At 37.6% G+C, this 15,617-nt stretch overlaps 5 protein-coding genes across 6 annotated transcripts; 3 read left to right on the plus strand and 2 right to left on the minus strand.

The window, feature by feature from the left end:
• Positions 1–586: 586 nt before the first annotated feature.
• Positions 587–1,984, minus strand: LOC117616364 (serotonin N-acetyltransferase 2, chloroplastic). Its single transcript, XM_034345666.1, has one exon. It carries the CDS (start codon positions 1,405–1,407, stop codon positions 829–831), a length of 579 nt encoding a protein of 192 aa, XP_034201557.1. The 5' UTR covers positions 1,408–1,984; the 3' UTR covers positions 587–828.
• A 546-nt stretch (positions 1,985–2,530) lies between these two features.
• On the minus strand, positions 2,531–2,983 carry LOC117617329. Its single transcript, XM_034346665.1, has one exon. It carries the CDS (start codon positions 2,981–2,983, stop codon positions 2,531–2,533), a length of 453 nt encoding a protein of 150 aa, XP_034202556.1.
• Positions 2,984–5,093: 2,110 nt separating this feature from the next.
• LOC117632669 (LAG1 longevity assurance homolog 3-like) lies at positions 5,094–9,055 on the plus strand. Of its 2 annotated transcripts, none has more exons than XM_034366227.1 (7): positions 5,094–5,576; positions 6,248–6,477; positions 6,638–6,793; positions 7,049–7,234; positions 7,657–7,841; positions 8,423–8,498; positions 8,727–9,055. In XM_034366227.1, the coding sequence occupies exons 1-6, from the start codon at positions 5,439–5,441 to the stop codon at positions 8,452–8,454; spliced, it is 927 nt and encodes a 308-aa protein (XP_034222118.1). In that variant the 5' UTR covers positions 5,094–5,438; the 3' UTR covers positions 8,455–8,498; positions 8,727–9,055. The 2 variants fall into 2 exon arrangements, with proteins under 2 accessions (XP_034222118.1, XP_034222110.1); XM_034366219.1 differs by having other exon boundaries at positions 5,111–5,201; positions 5,290–5,576; positions 8,423–9,055.
• A 345-nt stretch (positions 9,056–9,400) lies between these two features.
• Positions 9,401–10,433, plus strand: LOC117632684. The gene has a single exon (XM_034366237.1). It carries the CDS (start codon positions 9,479–9,481, stop codon positions 10,277–10,279), a length of 801 nt encoding a protein of 266 aa, XP_034222128.1. The 5' UTR covers positions 9,401–9,478; the 3' UTR covers positions 10,280–10,433.
• Positions 10,434–11,244: 811 nt separating this feature from the next.
• LOC117615010 (peroxidase 11) lies at positions 11,245–12,999 on the plus strand. Its single transcript, XM_034343971.1, has 4 exons — positions 11,245–11,588; positions 11,764–11,955; positions 12,115–12,280; positions 12,453–12,999. The coding sequence occupies exons 1-4, from the start codon at positions 11,355–11,357 to the stop codon at positions 12,881–12,883; spliced, it is 1,023 nt and encodes a 340-aa protein (XP_034199862.1). The 5' UTR covers positions 11,245–11,354; the 3' UTR covers positions 12,884–12,999.
• Positions 13,000–15,617: the final 2,618 nt, after the last annotated feature.

Raw genomic sequence — 15,617 nt, forward strand, 5'->3', positions numbered from 1 at the left:
TAGAGCGAGCGACACGTGAGTTTCTTCTACGCAGTTCTTTTATAAGCAAGAAGTAGGAAAATGATGTTCTTGATGGGTTTGAGCATCCAGAGCCTGTTGGATTTGGCGGTGGCAGGGATTTCTCTGATGATCGTTTTGGGAATTTTTGCGTTTATTACTTCTATTCTTTGCTCTGCTGCTTTCTTGCAAACCGCCAAGGACGTATCTTGATCCTTCGCTCAAGGTAAAATTTCCAATTCAGATTTCGTCAGCTACATCAATCTTGTTCTGGGTCCTTCAATTATGCTGTTAACTTCATCAAGATGAAATCTTTGGCTTGTTTGTCTTTCAATTGGCAAATTTGACGCATTTTTCCTTTCAAAACTGTAGCTCCTACTATGAAGTATTTTTGTTGGATTCAATAAAATTCTCCTCTCTTTTTTTTCTTTTTTTGGGTCAGATCATTCTCTCCTCTTTTGTCTGGTTGAATTTCCCCTTGTGTATTTGTGTATATTATACCCTGAGGCAGCTGACACAAGTTACATGATTTCATAGTTTTCTGCAACAACAACAACTAATGATTTTCACATATTCCGCATCCGCAATCTCAGAAACTCCATCAGTAGAATCATGAGCCAAATTGCCTGTTTACAAAAATTCAAAAACTACACAAGGCTGTCTTCTTCAGGAGGAAGAAGAGATACAACAATCCAGAAAAAAAAGCACAGAATTTCTGTAATGGCCTGTGCTTTGCTGCTTATCTTTACCATTAATATTTACCAAACAAAAGAAATCTTACAATTAACCTATCAAATGAAATATTTATCAACCAAAACAAACAGTGAATATTTATGTCTTCCTTTTGGGTTTTCTGGAGTACACCATTCCCCGGATCCCATCCGGATCCGCCACAAAGCCCAAGGGCCTGTAAAACCCGAGAACCCGGGGCTCCGAATACAAAGCAATATTACAAATCCCTTTCGCCACCAGTTCCTCCACCAACCTCTCCATCACCGCCTTCCCCAGCCCCAGCCCCTGAAACGAGGGGTCCACCACCACGTCCCATATGATCGCGTTGAAGACGCCGTCCCCTGTGGCCCTAGCGAACGCCACAGGCCTCTTCGTCTTCCTGTACTCCATCCACAGCAGCGCGTCAGTGTGCTCCAGCGCCGTTCGGATCTTATCCGGGTCCCGCTTCGGAAACCCGACCGCTACGAAGACCTTGTTGAGGTGGTCCAGGTTGAGCTCCGCGATCGTGCGGTGGAGGAGGAAGCCTCGGGAGTCCAGGTCTTGGTCGGAGATTGAGTAGTTGTTGGTGGTGGTTGAAGTGCGCCGCGAAACGGGGACGTTTAAAGGGGGAGTGGAGGTGGTGGTGCTTCTGAGGCGGAGACAAGAGAGGGGAGCGGAGATTGTGCCACGTAGGAGCATGTTTTAGAAGACGATGAGATGATAAGCTGATAGCAGTTGTGTCCCATGAGTGACGCCACCATTGGGTTTTTGTATGGAATTGTGGTTGTGCGTCGCCGTTTCAAGATACGTAATAGTGGAGGCATGAAGGGCGCTTAAACGGTGTCGGTTTGTCAAGATCAATGACCAAAAAAGAAGAAAAAGGAAAACGTATCAATAATATCTGCAAAATGCTCCATAAGAATTTCTAATCTTAGTCATTAGATTCAAAATACGGAATAGTGGAGGCATGAAGTGCTCTTAAACGGTGTCGTGGTGTCGTTTTGTCAAGTTCAATGACTGTTCTATAAGAATTTCTAATTTCAGCCATTGAATTGAATTGCTTGTATAATGCATATTTATTTATGTATGGTTGAGTTTAGAATTTTTTAACTACTTCTAAACTTAAAAGCATTAGTGGAGAAGCTACCGCCGTAATATCTAGTTTTGTTTTTTTGTTTTTTTGGAGAGAATCTCGTAGTATAATGCATATTTATTTATGTGTGGTTGAGTTTAGAATTCTTTAATTATTTCTAAATTTAAAATGATTAGTGGAGAAGTTACGGCGGTAATATCAAGTTTTTTATTTTATTTTTATTTATAGAGAATCTCGACGTTACGAGAGAAGAAGCAATACCTAATTTATATTGGTGCAATGAATGTGAAAATACTAATGAGAAAAACATGTGTCTTCATTAATTCAACATTTCACGCTGATGGAAGCTTTGGAACCACATAAGACAGAGCGAGTAGGAAGGAACTTTTGTTTTGCAACCTGGAAACTTTGACAGATGCAAAAGCGCGTGCAATGCAACCCCTGCCAAATATGTATATCATGGATTCTTAATGAACTCAACATTCACTCCACAGTGGTGGAAGCTTTGGAACCACAGAGCAGGATATGGAATGAATTTTGCTTTGTTTTGTGTTTCCGAAAATATTTGGCAGAAACAAACAAACAACATGTATAGTACACCATTTTAATTAGAGATGATAAAAAAGAAAGAAGAGAAGAACACGATTAATTGGATATGTTTCCTCTCTCTAACCATCTGGTTGATTTTGCTTACCTTGGGCTGCTGCTGCTGCTGCTGCACTTCAAAGTTCAAACATGACTGCCAGCACTATCAGCCTTGTGTAGCAACTCCTCCTCTTTCTCTTCTTTGATCCCTAATCTCTCATCTCTTTTCTTCAACTTTCTGTAACCTACTTTCTTGCCTGAGGAACACTTGAAATAATTACCATGCTGATCTTGCTTAGCTGCTTGCCTGAGCCTACCCTCCCCTTCACCAACTTCACATGGAAGTACTAATTCATGATGACTACTTATTGGGCCAGAGGAGGCATCCGAAGCCATGGAGTCATCACTCTCATCATCATCAAAATATTCAAGAATTGCTTTCTTGTCACTGTTTTTCTCCCCCCCTTCTTTGGGATCACTAATTTGATCAACATCATTGGTTTGAGTGTGGATTGGGGAGCCAATATACATTGTCCACCCAGACTCACTGCCACTCCATTTCTCTGGTTCAGCTCCTGCAACTTGGGAAGACTCCATTAAGACACACAAAGGAAGCTAGCTAGAGAACAAAATTAAGTATAAAGTTAGAACCTACCTGCAATGTGTGTGTATATAACATGATGATCACTGTATGTGCAATTCTCAACATTATCAGGAAATGCATTTATATCTCCGCCTCTTTATTATTTCCCTTCAACAAAAGAGGCAGTTTTTCACACAAAAGGACAATCAAACCCATCTCAACAGTAGCATTTGAAGAAGCCTCCTCACTTCACCCTCATTATTGAATTGCCAGGATGCATGTATTCCACCTGGCAAACCTATCCCCATATTTTTCACTGTTTCAAACTGATTAAGTCACTACAAGACAAGCTTCTGGGGGTAACGAGAGATATCTCTTGGGGTAAAAAGAGATTCTATCTTTGGAGCTAGGTTAAACAGTGAAGCACACGAGTAGGAAATAATTGGGCACCTAGCCAACTTGCCAATGCTCTTTCACCTGAAATAGACAACCTTTACTTCTCTCTGCGTACCTTATAAATAATGACCAGCTTTTTCTTGGGGAACAGATGGGCTCTTATTAATTGGATATTGGATATTGGATATTGGATATTAATTTTCTCTTGGTTCTAATGGGAGGTGAGTATTTTCTCTTTGAGAGTCGAAAAAGTACCTTTTAATTAAATTTTCTTTGAATTCTCTGTTCCATCATCAAGAAAGAGCAGCTTTTTCCTGTGAAAGTTACAGAGCATGTTACCAATTTAAAGTCTTGGCATTTTGCATTGGATTGGAATGGATGAGGAGAGGGGAACAGGTCATTTAATTTCATCCCTAACAACCAAGCTTACTTTTTTCTTTTGTCTCTTCCAGTAACTTGATACTAGGTATAGTTTTTACATCTAACACAAGCAATAATACTAGTATATATACAGTCGTTTATTCACCAAAAAGAAAATAATGGTGTAAAAAAAGTGTTATTGCAGCTATTTTTTTATGTCTGCTATGCTATATTTGACAACATTGTAGTGGAAAGAGACCTTTTTCCAGTTTCATTAGATCAAAAGAGAATCACTTGCAGGGACATTTCAAATCAATTTAGCTGAAACAGCTGCCCTCACTTCTGTCACATTGTTTGGACAATTACACAATTCTCATGATGATCATTTGGCTATGGCCGGCCGGAGGAAGGAAGAAAAAGGAGAGGGGAAAGGATTGATTTTTTTCTTCTTTGCCCCCTTGTGTTTTCAGTATAGTGAAGGGTAAAGATGGGTTTTCAATTTTACAAAAAAACAAAAGATGGGCACAAAGGTAATTTTGATTTCTTTTATTATGTGACTTTACTTTCTCTAAATAGAAGCATCCCAACATATGTTAATTTTGTCTAACCACTAATTTTGAACCAATGATTCAAATCTTCTGTAATAATTGACTGTTATGAAATGAATTGATAGTATGATATATTATCCTCATTCTTTTTAGTACAAACGATAATTTAAATTAGAGAGGAGGAAGATTTCTCTCACATACACACAAATAATGCCATGAAGGTTCGAATTTAAGACCTCTGGTGATGTAGAACAAATGGTTGAGGCGACATCGCACACGCAAAGGCAAAATTGGTAATATACAAGTTTGGGCCTCAAGCTCCGATTGATTGCCTTATTACGTTGTTATTGATATGCAAGTCAAGACTCTTTTTCATTAGACTAGACCTCATTGGCAATATATTCTCCTCCTAAACCTGAACCAGTTTATAAGATATTTTATTTTATTTTATCCAAGTGCATAAGATTAGTATCATGAAATGAGACATGCTTCTAATAGGTGAAGCAGGTGCAGCGTGTGGCTTGCTTAAGAAGAGGATATAATGATTACCAATCTTGTAATTAATAACCAAAAAAGTCGCAATCCTTGCCAAACCACATTAAAGAGATTCTTAATGCCAAATTCATCAAGGAGCTTTTATTTCAGCTCATTTTTGTTTCATCCAAACCACAATAAATCCTTGGCTTTCACAATCACAAATTCCCCCAAGTGTTACAAACCCTAAAAAATGGGTAGGCCCGTTTAGCCCATTGCCACGTGGTGCACAAGAAAGTGATCTCCAGCTCCACACAATCAGCATCTCATGGTGGCATGCCGCATCCATATTCAAGTCCACAGTGCTCCTAAACTCGAAGGGGCAATTTCGCCGAACATGAAAGTTAAAGTGGCAAGCAAGTCAGAGAATCAAAGGAAACTAAGGGCGATTATCGTAAGGCCACTAGCCAATTAAATATTCTTAAATTGACAACAAAAATAATTATATTCTTAAATGGTCTGGGACTGATCCCACTCCCAAGTCCTAAACAGAACTCCGCTGCCTCAAAAGTTACAGCCCTTTTAGAACAACAAAGAGAGACCTGGATGCCTCTGCTTCTCCATCTGATCCAAAGCTAGCGACTTTTCTGTTTCCTGGGAAAATTTTGGATCGCAGGAAGTAAAATCCGAGATGGGTTTGACTGAATACTTGAGGTCAATCGATTGGGAGCAAGAAGCGTACCCAGCATATGAAGATTTCACAATTCTTCTTTTGTTTATCCTCTACTTCCCAACTGTCCGATTTTTTCTGGATAAATTCGTCTTTGAGGTACTCACTCTGCTGTACATCCACACAAATTTGATTGGAGTAACTAAAGTTTCCATCTTTTGTAGTTCACTGATGTGCTAACTTTGTTTATATTAGATCGTCAATGATGCATATGACCGGAATGCACTTGTATTTTGATGGGTTGTGTTTGGTTTTGGATTGTTTGATAAGCATACTTTAGTTATTGGATATCAAATTGTTCAACATGATATGTTTCGATCTTTATTTTTGAAGAGATTTGACTGGTTGATGGCTCATGGTTTGATGCTGTAACTAAAATCAGCTTGGCTATTTGAGAGTCAATGTTTGTTTGCCCTGTCTTTGAGTTTCCTTTAGATCTTCTTTCTGCTTCTTGTTGTATATTCTCAATCAACTAAAAGGAGATCAAGAGAACAACTTGTTTTATATGGAAAGTTGATAGGGTTCTAGCACCTTTAGAGAATGAGAGCTGCTTGTTAATGAAGACGTTAAAGGTTGAAGAATGGTTGTTTAAATTAGTCCAGGGTAGCTTTCATTTGCATTCCTTTTCATTTACACCTTTATTTAATTTCTTCATTTTTTATCTACTACTACTTTGATATGTATTCATAATCAAGAAATGTGAATGTGATTGCATTTATTTCTCATAATATCTTTATTAGCTCTGTATAATTTGAAATTACATATTGCAGAGATTGGGGAGACGGTTAATTTTTGGAAAGGGGCATCAGAAGCTGGATTTACAATCTGAAGAACAAAGGAAGAAGATTAGAAAATTCAAGGAGTCAGCATGGAAGTTCACATATTTTCTTTCAGCAGAGCTTCTAGTCCTTTCTGTAACTTATGATGAGCCTTGGTTTACTAATACAAAATACTTTTGGGTAGGGCCAGGAGACCAGGTCTGGCCTGACCAGAAAATGAAGTAAGAATTCTTAAAATTAGAATATATGTTACATATGTGTTTGTTTAGTTAAGGCATTCATATATGATGAGATTGACACTGTTGTACTGAATCATAGTTTGACTAATATCAAGAGCTGAGCTTTATTAAAGTCTATAAAATGACTACTTATGAATTTCAGGTTGAGATTGAAGGGAGTGTATATGTATGCTGCTGGATTTTACACATACTCCATATTTGCTTTGATTTTCTGGGAAACAAGGCGTACAGATTTTGGGGTGTCCATGGGCCATCATGTAGCAACAGTCATTCTCATTCTGCTGTCTCACATTTTCAGGTATGTTCTCATGGAGTGAGTTTGTAGCCTTCTCATGTTCTTTTAGTCACAAAACCAAGGAAGCAAGAATACTACAACCTACCAAAGGTGTGAAGGAGGGCTTATTTGAAGTCATAACTTATTAGTGTGTCATCCCCCTACCATACCAGCACCATGGATATTAGGGTTAAAACATCAACGGAAATGGAAATGATACAATGTTTTACACAATACATTTCATTTAATAATTTTCCTATTATTATCTGTTTCTTGCAGGTTTGCCCGCGTAGGTTCAATTGTTTTAGCTCTTCATGATGCTAGTGATGTGTTTCTGGAGGTCGGGAAGATGTCCAAATACAGTGGTGCTGAAAGGACTGCTAGCTTTTCATTTATTCTTTTTGTATTGTCTTGGATCATACTGCGTCTCATTTATTATCCATTCTGGATCCTTCGGAGTACAAGGTTCGTCTAATTTGATACCTAAATTATACAAAACTTGTTTGATTTTCTATAGCTACTTCATGTTTGTCTTCACCAGCATCTTTCAGTTCTTGTTGGAATAACAGACTTCGTAATGCTACAAGATGTTTTTTCCTAATTTATGTTCAGTAAATAGTAATGTCAAACTCCAGATAATGTTTGCTTTAGAAGTAGTAGTTTTGTGAAGTTCTTAATGTGTAGGAAGAAAGGTTTTAAGGATGACAATGTCATGTCGTGCAATTTTAGATCCCTTAGTTAGAGACAAGTATATATTGCAACAAATCGCTTCATATAAAATGTAAGAGAACATGTTTGTATAAATTGAAAAGCAAACTATTGCATTTATGCTTTAAACTCAATTATTCACCTGTCTATTTTGTAATGCTTCCTTCTCTTTCTGGCAGCTACGAAGTTATCCTGGCATTGGACAAGAACAAGCATTCTATAGAAGGACCAATATATTACTATGTGTTCAATACTCTTCTGTACTGCTTACTTGTTTTTCACATTTTCTGGTGGGTGTTGATTTATCGGATGCTTGTTAAACAAATCCAAGCAAGAGGGCAGCTTAGTGATGATGTGCGATCAGGTGAGTGAAAAATCATGTTTGGTAGATGGTTTTCAAGGGTATGCATGCACATAATTGGATAAATTTTGAAACAACAATTAATTCCTCTGGAAGAAAATGTTTGAGGGATTTGGAAAATAACCATATTGGTATCAACAGTCATAAAATGGATAGATGATAATGAAACATGAATGATTACTACTCATTTGTGGTAACATATGCACAAACTTCCTTGATTGCACCCTCCGAAGGGGCACTACAGTGAGCTAATACTTTTACTGCTATTCTATTTTTGTGACTTGGGCAGCGAAAGAGTTGGTTAGGCTACTAATACAACAGTACCATGATGACTTGACTTATTTATTGGTTTAGCATTTGTGAATGATACAGTGTAAAGTTAGTCAGATGGTTTTGGGAGTAAGCGAATGCATCGTATGTAAAACAATTTGTTATAATATTAATAGGCTTCATTGAGAAGAACATGGTGCCTTCAATACAGTAGTTGTCAGTGATTTTATTTTATGACCCGGTGTCTTCTATTGTTCATTGTAATTTGTTGCCTGATGTTTGTTTCCTTTGTCTATCATTTCTTCCCTGTGTAGATTCTGAAGGTGAAGACGACCATGAAGATTGACCAGGAAACACAATTTACAGACACAATGTCACCCTCAGGCAAAGGTGCTCCACAATATTAGGGAAGCCATTGGGATTCCCCGAGAAAGAACCCACATTTTCATATTGCATTCATGTAGAATTAATTTGAGGCTGCTGTTTTAAAATTTTAGTAGGATATGTCATACACAAAAAGAAATGGGACACCTAAAGTGATGTCCTCAGATGCTAAGTATGTTTTTTAACTTTGCTAGTTAGAGTGAGGAATGCTGTTTCATGTGATTTGTCCTGCAGATGAGGAACGTCTTACGTTTACACATTTGATGTACTCTTTCGATGGTGAAAAAGATTTTGGTCAAAGAAGTGCATCATGACAGAAAAAATTGTATGTTAACTGAGATTAGATATGGAAGCTGTGCAGGTTGAAGGAATAGAATGGCAAAGGGAAAGAAGTTTAACTATTGACTGAGCTTTTAGCCCTTTTGCTGCCTTAAATTTGAGTCTGGTGAAATGATTAATGTATTGCAAGGAATTTGATATGTGATTGGAATTGGTTTTAACTGTACAGCTTTTCAAGTCAGCTGTAAGGTCTTGTGAATGCAATGGATCATTTATTTTCTTAAGTGTCCGTATTTGAACATGATTTTTCTTTTCTTTTTCCTTTTCCAGACTTCCCACAGAGATTACCCAAAGAAAATTATATACATGCAGTACCTAATTGTAGATTTTGTTCTTGTCATTTTCTTTTTCTTTTGAGGCAGATTCTTTTTCATTTAAAGAGAAATAAATGTGAGTTAAAAAGAGAAAACAAATGAAGCTGCTGTTGATACTCACAAGATATTTTGTGACATTTTCTACTTGCATTATTCATGTTGACACAATTATACGACACCGTTTTCGGATGTCAAGTTTAATGGCAGAATATCCGACCAAAATTTGAACTTATAAGTTGTTAACTCGGTGCGACGTCGTTTATTATTACGCCGCACCTTCTTCAACTAGATAGACAAGCGGACTTGAAATTCAAACCTAAAAGTTTACAGGCCATGGAAGACGTACTGACAGAGATTCCGCCACCTTCGAGGTTCTTCCAGGAAGATCTCAACAACTTCACACCTCCATCACCACCCCTTCCCTCGCCTTTCCTCTTGCTCTCTCAAAACCCTAACGACTCTGCAGAGTCGCCTCTTCGCCCTTCTCTCCTCATCATCGCCCTTTCCTCCCCATCTCTCCATCTCTTCCACAACGTCTCCTTCAAAACCCTAATCGGAACCCTAGTCCTCCCCGAGATCCCCTTCTCCGGAAACTCCATCAACCCCTCTCTCAAAGACAAGTCTTGCAACATCTACTCTCTCGATCGCCACCAAAACCCTAAAAACCCAACCCTCCTCGTCTCCTTCCAGTGCCCAATTGCCGCCGAGAGATGCCACGCCTTGGCCAAGTTGCTCATTTCTCAGCAGATTGTTCCTCATAGGGTTCTGATTCTGGACTCGATTCAGAGCCGGAACTTCAGAGGCAAACTTTCGAGGGATGAGGCGGTGGCGTTCAAGTTGGAGACGACCTCGGAAAGAAAGGCCCCATCTTTGAGCTTGGAGTACTTTCCGTCGGCCAGCGTCGTTGATGGGTTGGGCGCGGCTCTCTTGGCTGCGTGTGAAATCAACAACATCAAGGCAACGCTTTGTGTGACATGGCCTCAATTTGGTGCTTCAGTGCTGTCCCTGATCAGATCCCTCATCTTTACTGCGTTGGATTTGGATTTGAGCTTCAGCACTGGGGTTGATGATTATGTGATTTTAGGCCAAGATAAGGATCACCATCAACCTTTTGATTCTGATTTGTATACTTGATGTTAAAAACTTGTTTTGGGTTCAATGTCAAGCTCTTGATCGTTTGAATGTTTGAAAAATGTCTCTACTTTCTTTGTAATAATAGTGAATCTTGTGGTTATTGATGCAATCTGTTATGCTAAATCAAACTCAAATCAAAGCCTGTATTTAGTTATGGATGATGAGTTCAGGGAATTTCATTGGAACCCAAATTGCAAACCAGTTCTCCAAATCTTGTCAATGAGAGCTTTCAAAGCATCCTTGCCCTGTTCATTAGCAAATCTTTGCCTGCATATGCTTCAACCAAAGAAGCTGAATTGTGCTTGTTTAACACAGGGGTTAATTCATGACATATTGATATTTGAGTGCAAGCATGTGGCCTGCAGACAAATCTGAAAATGACATGTCGGTTTAGATATGAAGTGAGGAAGATTGCATCTGCGTTCTTGTCTGTAAAGAAACAGTGACAAGGATGGCGTGCAACTTGACCGCAAATTCTGCCAGAAACAAAAATGAAATTCGACTTTTTCAACCAAAACTTTGTTGCAAGAAATCAATAACTAGAATTGTACCCTATACATAAAGCACACAACTGTTTAACCTAATCCTTCAAGTTGGACCATCCAACCGATGAAGTCCATGCCAAATTAGAATGAGAGAAATAATTAATCCTCAAACTTTTAACTTTTGTTGTACCAGACTAGATTAATATATAGGACCCTTTTCTTTTTCTTGAAGATGATGGTATTTTGCAACTGGGTCTGATTCACTGTTAGATCAAGAAACTGAAGCTTGTCAAAAGGTGAAAGGGGGTTAAGCATTAGCTGTAATTGGTTTTTGTTTGGTGGCTGGCGCAATCTTCTTACGTAATATACAAATGGAAAAAGCAACACGTCTTTTCACCCTCTGCTTGTGATATTGGAAACTCCTTCCTGGTGGTTGCATCCTCTCTTGACTCTAGATATCTTCATTCAAAATACTCAAATTTCCATGCAAAATTATTCACGCATTTTTTTCTCCTTATATATATATCTCACAGTCCCAACCATCTCTCCCACTCTTTTCAGTTGCCCAAGAAAGCCACAAGCAGCAAAACATGGCACCTTCCCTTTGTTCCAGAACCTTCATTCTTCAATTCATGCTTTTGGTTTTCTCCATTTTGAACACCAGTTTGCAAGCAAGTGAGCCTCCATTGACATTGGACTACTATGCATCTGCATGTCCTAATTTGTTCGATATTGTCAAGAAAGAAATGGAATGTGCAGTGCTCTCGGATCCTCGCAACGCCGCCTTGATTGTTCGGTTGCATTTCCATGACTGCTTTGTTCAGGTCCATAATGTTATTTATTGATGAGTTACATAGGATTTTTGTTTCTCATCATGCAATATTTTTCAATGATCATTATTTTTTCGTAGTTTCAAGTTGCTGCTGTATACACTTGAGTACTATAGAATTTATAGAAATTTAAGAGAACCATATTTGATTTATTGAATCATGCGCGCAGGGATGTGATGGGTCAGTTTTGCTCGATGATACAATCACACTAACAGGGGAGAAGAAAGCTTCCCCCAACATACACTCCTTAAAGGGTTTCAGAATTATTGACAAAATCAAGAACAATCTCGAATCAGAGTGCCCTGGAATTGTCTCTTGTGCCGATATTCTCACAATTGCAGCAAGAGATGCTGTGATTCTGGTACTAATTAGAAAACCCTTATATATATGTATATATATATATATATATAAACATATGAGTTCCATATATACCACCTACTAAAAATCTCTCTGATATATTTGTGTCAAGTCTTATTCAAAGCAGAGTTTTTAGCCTTGTTTCTTTGTTTTCACCGTGCAGGTTGGTGGACCTTATTGGGATGTTCCTCTGGGAAGAAAAGATTCTATAACTGCTAGTCCTGAGCTTGCAGAGGCTAACCTTCCTACTGCTAATGAGGACCTTGCAACTATCATTTCCAAATTTCTTTACCAAGGCCTGTCAGTCACAGATATGGTAGCTCTATCAGGTACTTGAGAAAAGGTCCAAATCTTATTGTATGTGATGTGACATTCCTCTCGCAACATGTATCTCGTAAAAGGGCCTTGTAAATATCATATTCATAGCATTATTCAGGATTTGATATGGTAATTAAGTGATGCATTTCCTATTTAACATTTTGTGCATAATCAATCTTTTAGGGGCTCACACAATCGGCATGGCACGGTGTAAGAATGTCCGGGCAAGGATTTATGGTGGTGATTTTGAAGCAACCTCAGGAAGCAATCCTCTGTCTCAATCATACCTCAGCAGTTTGAAATCCACATGCCCACCTGTTGGTGGAGTTGGGGACAATAACGTTACAGCCATGGACTATGTGACTCCTGACCTGTTTGACAATTCTTTCTATCATTTACTATTGAAAGGAGAGGGTTTGCTGAGCTCAGACCAGGAAATGTACTCTAGCCTGTTTGGCATTCAAACAAAGCAACTTGTCAAGCAGTATGCAGCAGACCCAGTTGCTTTCTTCCAGCAATTCTCAGATTCAATGGTGAAGCTGGGAAATATTACCAATCAGGACAGCTTTGCCACTGGAGAAGTTAGGAAAATTTGCAGATTTGTGAACACATGAGCTGCTATGCTGCAGTCAGGCCTCATGAGGGAAAAAAGAAAAGGGTTCAGTTGGCAAACCATATTTATTTGTTATACCAAGAAATGATTAAAGATTTACAAGTTTTATGTTTGAAAGTTAATGGAAATTGGTGCTTATCCATATTCATAATCTATCTTGACCCAAAAGTTAAAAAAAAGAATCTAATACAGATGATAAAATAATTGACCCAAAAAAGAAAAAAGATAATAAACTAAGATAAGATGAAAGTAAACAATAATGCACCTTGGTTAGAGCGAATGTGCTATCTACTCTGCACCTAAGTTCGAATCTCCATTCTAATAATTTAAATTAAATTAAAATAAAATATCACTTTTATAAAAATAAAAAATAAAAACTATAATGTACCATGAAATAATAAAGCCATCAAGCAAAGATGGGTGGGTACTATCATGGGCCTCTCCAAGCTTAACTGAGACTTGATGGGCCCAGTTTGGTCAAGCAGCTTGAACAAAAAGAGAAAAGGTTCAACGAAAGTTTAGGAGCTTAAAAGTTGGAGTTTCTTTTTACTGTTACTCTTTAAAGAGTAAAAGCACTTTTTGGAGATTATATGCTTATTGAAGAAGATTCTTTCCATATCTACGGACAGAGAGAGTTCAATCATGCGCCATCTTTGTTTTCTTTTTGGTTTTCCTCAATCTCGGAATTGGGTTTTCAATTAATGATCGTAAGAAATAATTATTTGAACCGTGAAAGCTACAAAAAGCAACATATCGATCCCAATTATGCAATGCAATACATAATATGATTGGCTAAAAATAGTAAAATAGTGTTATTCTTGTTGCACACAAGTGTTTCTCGGGAGGGAGAGAGGGAGGGAGGAAGGGAGAGCAAGCAATGCAATTATGCAATGCAAGGGCCCCATTAACACTTGGGTCGTCTAACATGTGCATAAACAACAAGCCTTAGCCAAGTAGTACAACAACATCACGCAATTTCCATAGAGAAGATATTGCTTTATTATATGCTCTTCCTGCTGCTACAGTAAGATATATATGTTTGTCTGGCATTCATGATTCATCCCCCTTGGATATATTGTGAGGATGTTGTGTTACTTTTGGGAATTTCTCCCCACCTTCGCTTGTAGTTTTGGCAATTTGTCAAATTATGGAGATGAATTTAAGTAGGAATTCGAATCAGTACTGTCCTTGCCTAGCTAAACTTGCTACAGCCGTGGAAAAATTTTTACCTTTCAAGCGAAGGGGAAGAAAAACAGTGAGGGAGAAAATTTTGACCACTATAATCGACGACATAGAGGAGTTTACAACCAAACAACTGCTAATAGCGCCATTGAATTCCAATGTCAGTCCCAATTTTCCAAAAAAATAAAATTAAAAACAATTGACTCTTCAATGTCATGATTACGGTGTAAATCAATTTAATTTCAAATATTTACATTTGAAGTCAATTTTGTTATAAGTGTCACGATATCAGGGGTGGCTCAAGTGGTGCCACCGCACAAGGCCCCCGATTCTTAAGGGCCCCCTGAAAAAAAATTTCTTTATATTATATATATTAATATTATTGGAATTGTATATATATAGTATAGCGTGCTAGACATTTGCACAAGGGCGTGTCTGGTGGAGTTGGCTCCAGCGCTTCTTCTTTTCTTTTAAACTCTGATTTTCTGGTAAGTAATCATCATCATTCATCAATCTCTCTTTGGTTCTTTTTTCAATCCTTTGACAATTTTAGTTATTCTTTCAATTTCAGGAATTTCAACACCAAAAAGAGAAAACCATAATTCCTATATTCATAAAAAACACTCAAAATCAAATAGTCAAATTCAAATTTCAGGAATTTGTGTGCAACTACTCTTTAATTTGTGATTGCTAATTTTTTTTTCCTATTAAACACAAATTGCTTATTGGAGGCAGCAAAAGACCTTGTAGGGGCACAATGAGCTTATTTTTGTACCAAACATTTAATTTTATCAAATAGAAACATTTAAATTTTTATGAATTTGATTTCTGATTGTCATTACATATTTATTCATGACTTTTAGTTATAAAAAAATTGTTTATGACATTAAGTTATGCCAAATTTTTATTTATAGTATTTCGTATTAGATTATGTGAAGCTCCAATTTAAATTCGCACAGGGCCCTCAAAATCTCAGAAACGGCCCTGCACGATATATGTCTATTTAGTTTCAAGTATCAACAATTAATCTCTCTCAGTTTAATTTATAGTATTACGATGATGCATGTCAGTTTAGTCAAAAGTGTTGTGCAAGTTTGTAATTCATATCATAGTCTAAAAACTTCAAATTTTTAATAAAATAAAATGACACTCCTTGTAAGTTTGGAAACGCTTTCATGATTGACAAAGACTATTTCAAGTCCACCCCAAATAGTGGGTCTTCCTTACCTCACTCCAACCAATACCAACTAGTTTGAACTTTGAATTGGTCAGGGAGAAGAAGAGAAAAATAAAAAAAATTAGCACTTTTTTATTCTTGAGGTCATGGTGGTTGACAAAGATTCTTTCTTTCTTTCTTTAAAGCTACAAGGTTGAATGAATGTGTCATCTTTGGTCATTCTAATATTTTCCTTTTTTTTCTTATGGTTTTCTTCTCACACGCTCTGAATTGTTGCTTGTAAGTTGTAACCATGGAAGTGCTCTGTGTGTAGGGTAGCGATTAGCACTTTGTTTGGAAAGAGAAAGAAGGATACTGATTGGGTTTTTCGGGTGAT

The sequence above is a fragment of the Prunus dulcis genome, chromosome 1, assembly GCF_902201215.1.
Source record: "Prunus dulcis chromosome 1, ALMONDv2, whole genome shotgun sequence".
In the NCBI taxonomy this organism is placed as follows: Eukaryota; Viridiplantae; Streptophyta; class Magnoliopsida; order Rosales; family Rosaceae; genus Prunus; species Prunus dulcis.

Excerpts from the sequence above, each read along its gene's own strand:
- LOC117615010 (XM_034343971.1), top strand. The coding sequence starts at position 11,355 with ATGGCACCTTCCCTTTGTTCCAGAACCTTCATTCTTCAATTCATGCTT. Across the intron at positions 11,589-11,763 it reads TCCATGACTGCTTTGTTCAG|GGATGTGATGGGTCAGTTTT; the intron begins GTCCATAATGTT and ends TCATGCGCGCAG. Across the intron at positions 11,956-12,114 it reads CAAGAGATGCTGTGATTCTG|GTTGGTGGACCTTATTGGGA; the intron begins GTACTAATTAGA and ends TTCACCGTGCAG.
- LOC117632669 (XM_034366227.1), top strand. The coding sequence starts at position 5,439 with ATGGGTTTGACTGAATACTTGAGGTCAATCGATTGGGAGCAAGAAGCG. Across the intron at positions 6,794-7,048 it reads CTGCTGTCTCACATTTTCAG|GTTTGCCCGCGTAGGTTCAA; the intron begins GTATGTTCTCAT and ends TGTTTCTTGCAG. Across the intron at positions 7,842-8,422 it reads TAGTGATGATGTGCGATCAG|ATTCTGAAGGTGAAGACGAC; the intron begins GTGAGTGAAAAA and ends TTCCCTGTGTAG.
- LOC117617329 (XM_034346665.1), bottom strand. The coding sequence starts at position 2,983 with ATGGAGTCTTCCCAAGTTGCAGGAGCTGAACCAGAGAAATGGAGTGGC.
- LOC117632684 (XM_034366237.1), top strand. The coding sequence starts at position 9,479 with ATGGAAGACGTACTGACAGAGATTCCGCCACCTTCGAGGTTCTTCCAG.
- LOC117616364 (XM_034345666.1), bottom strand. The coding sequence starts at position 1,407 with ATGCTCCTACGTGGCACAATCTCCGCTCCCCTCTCTTGTCTCCGCCTC.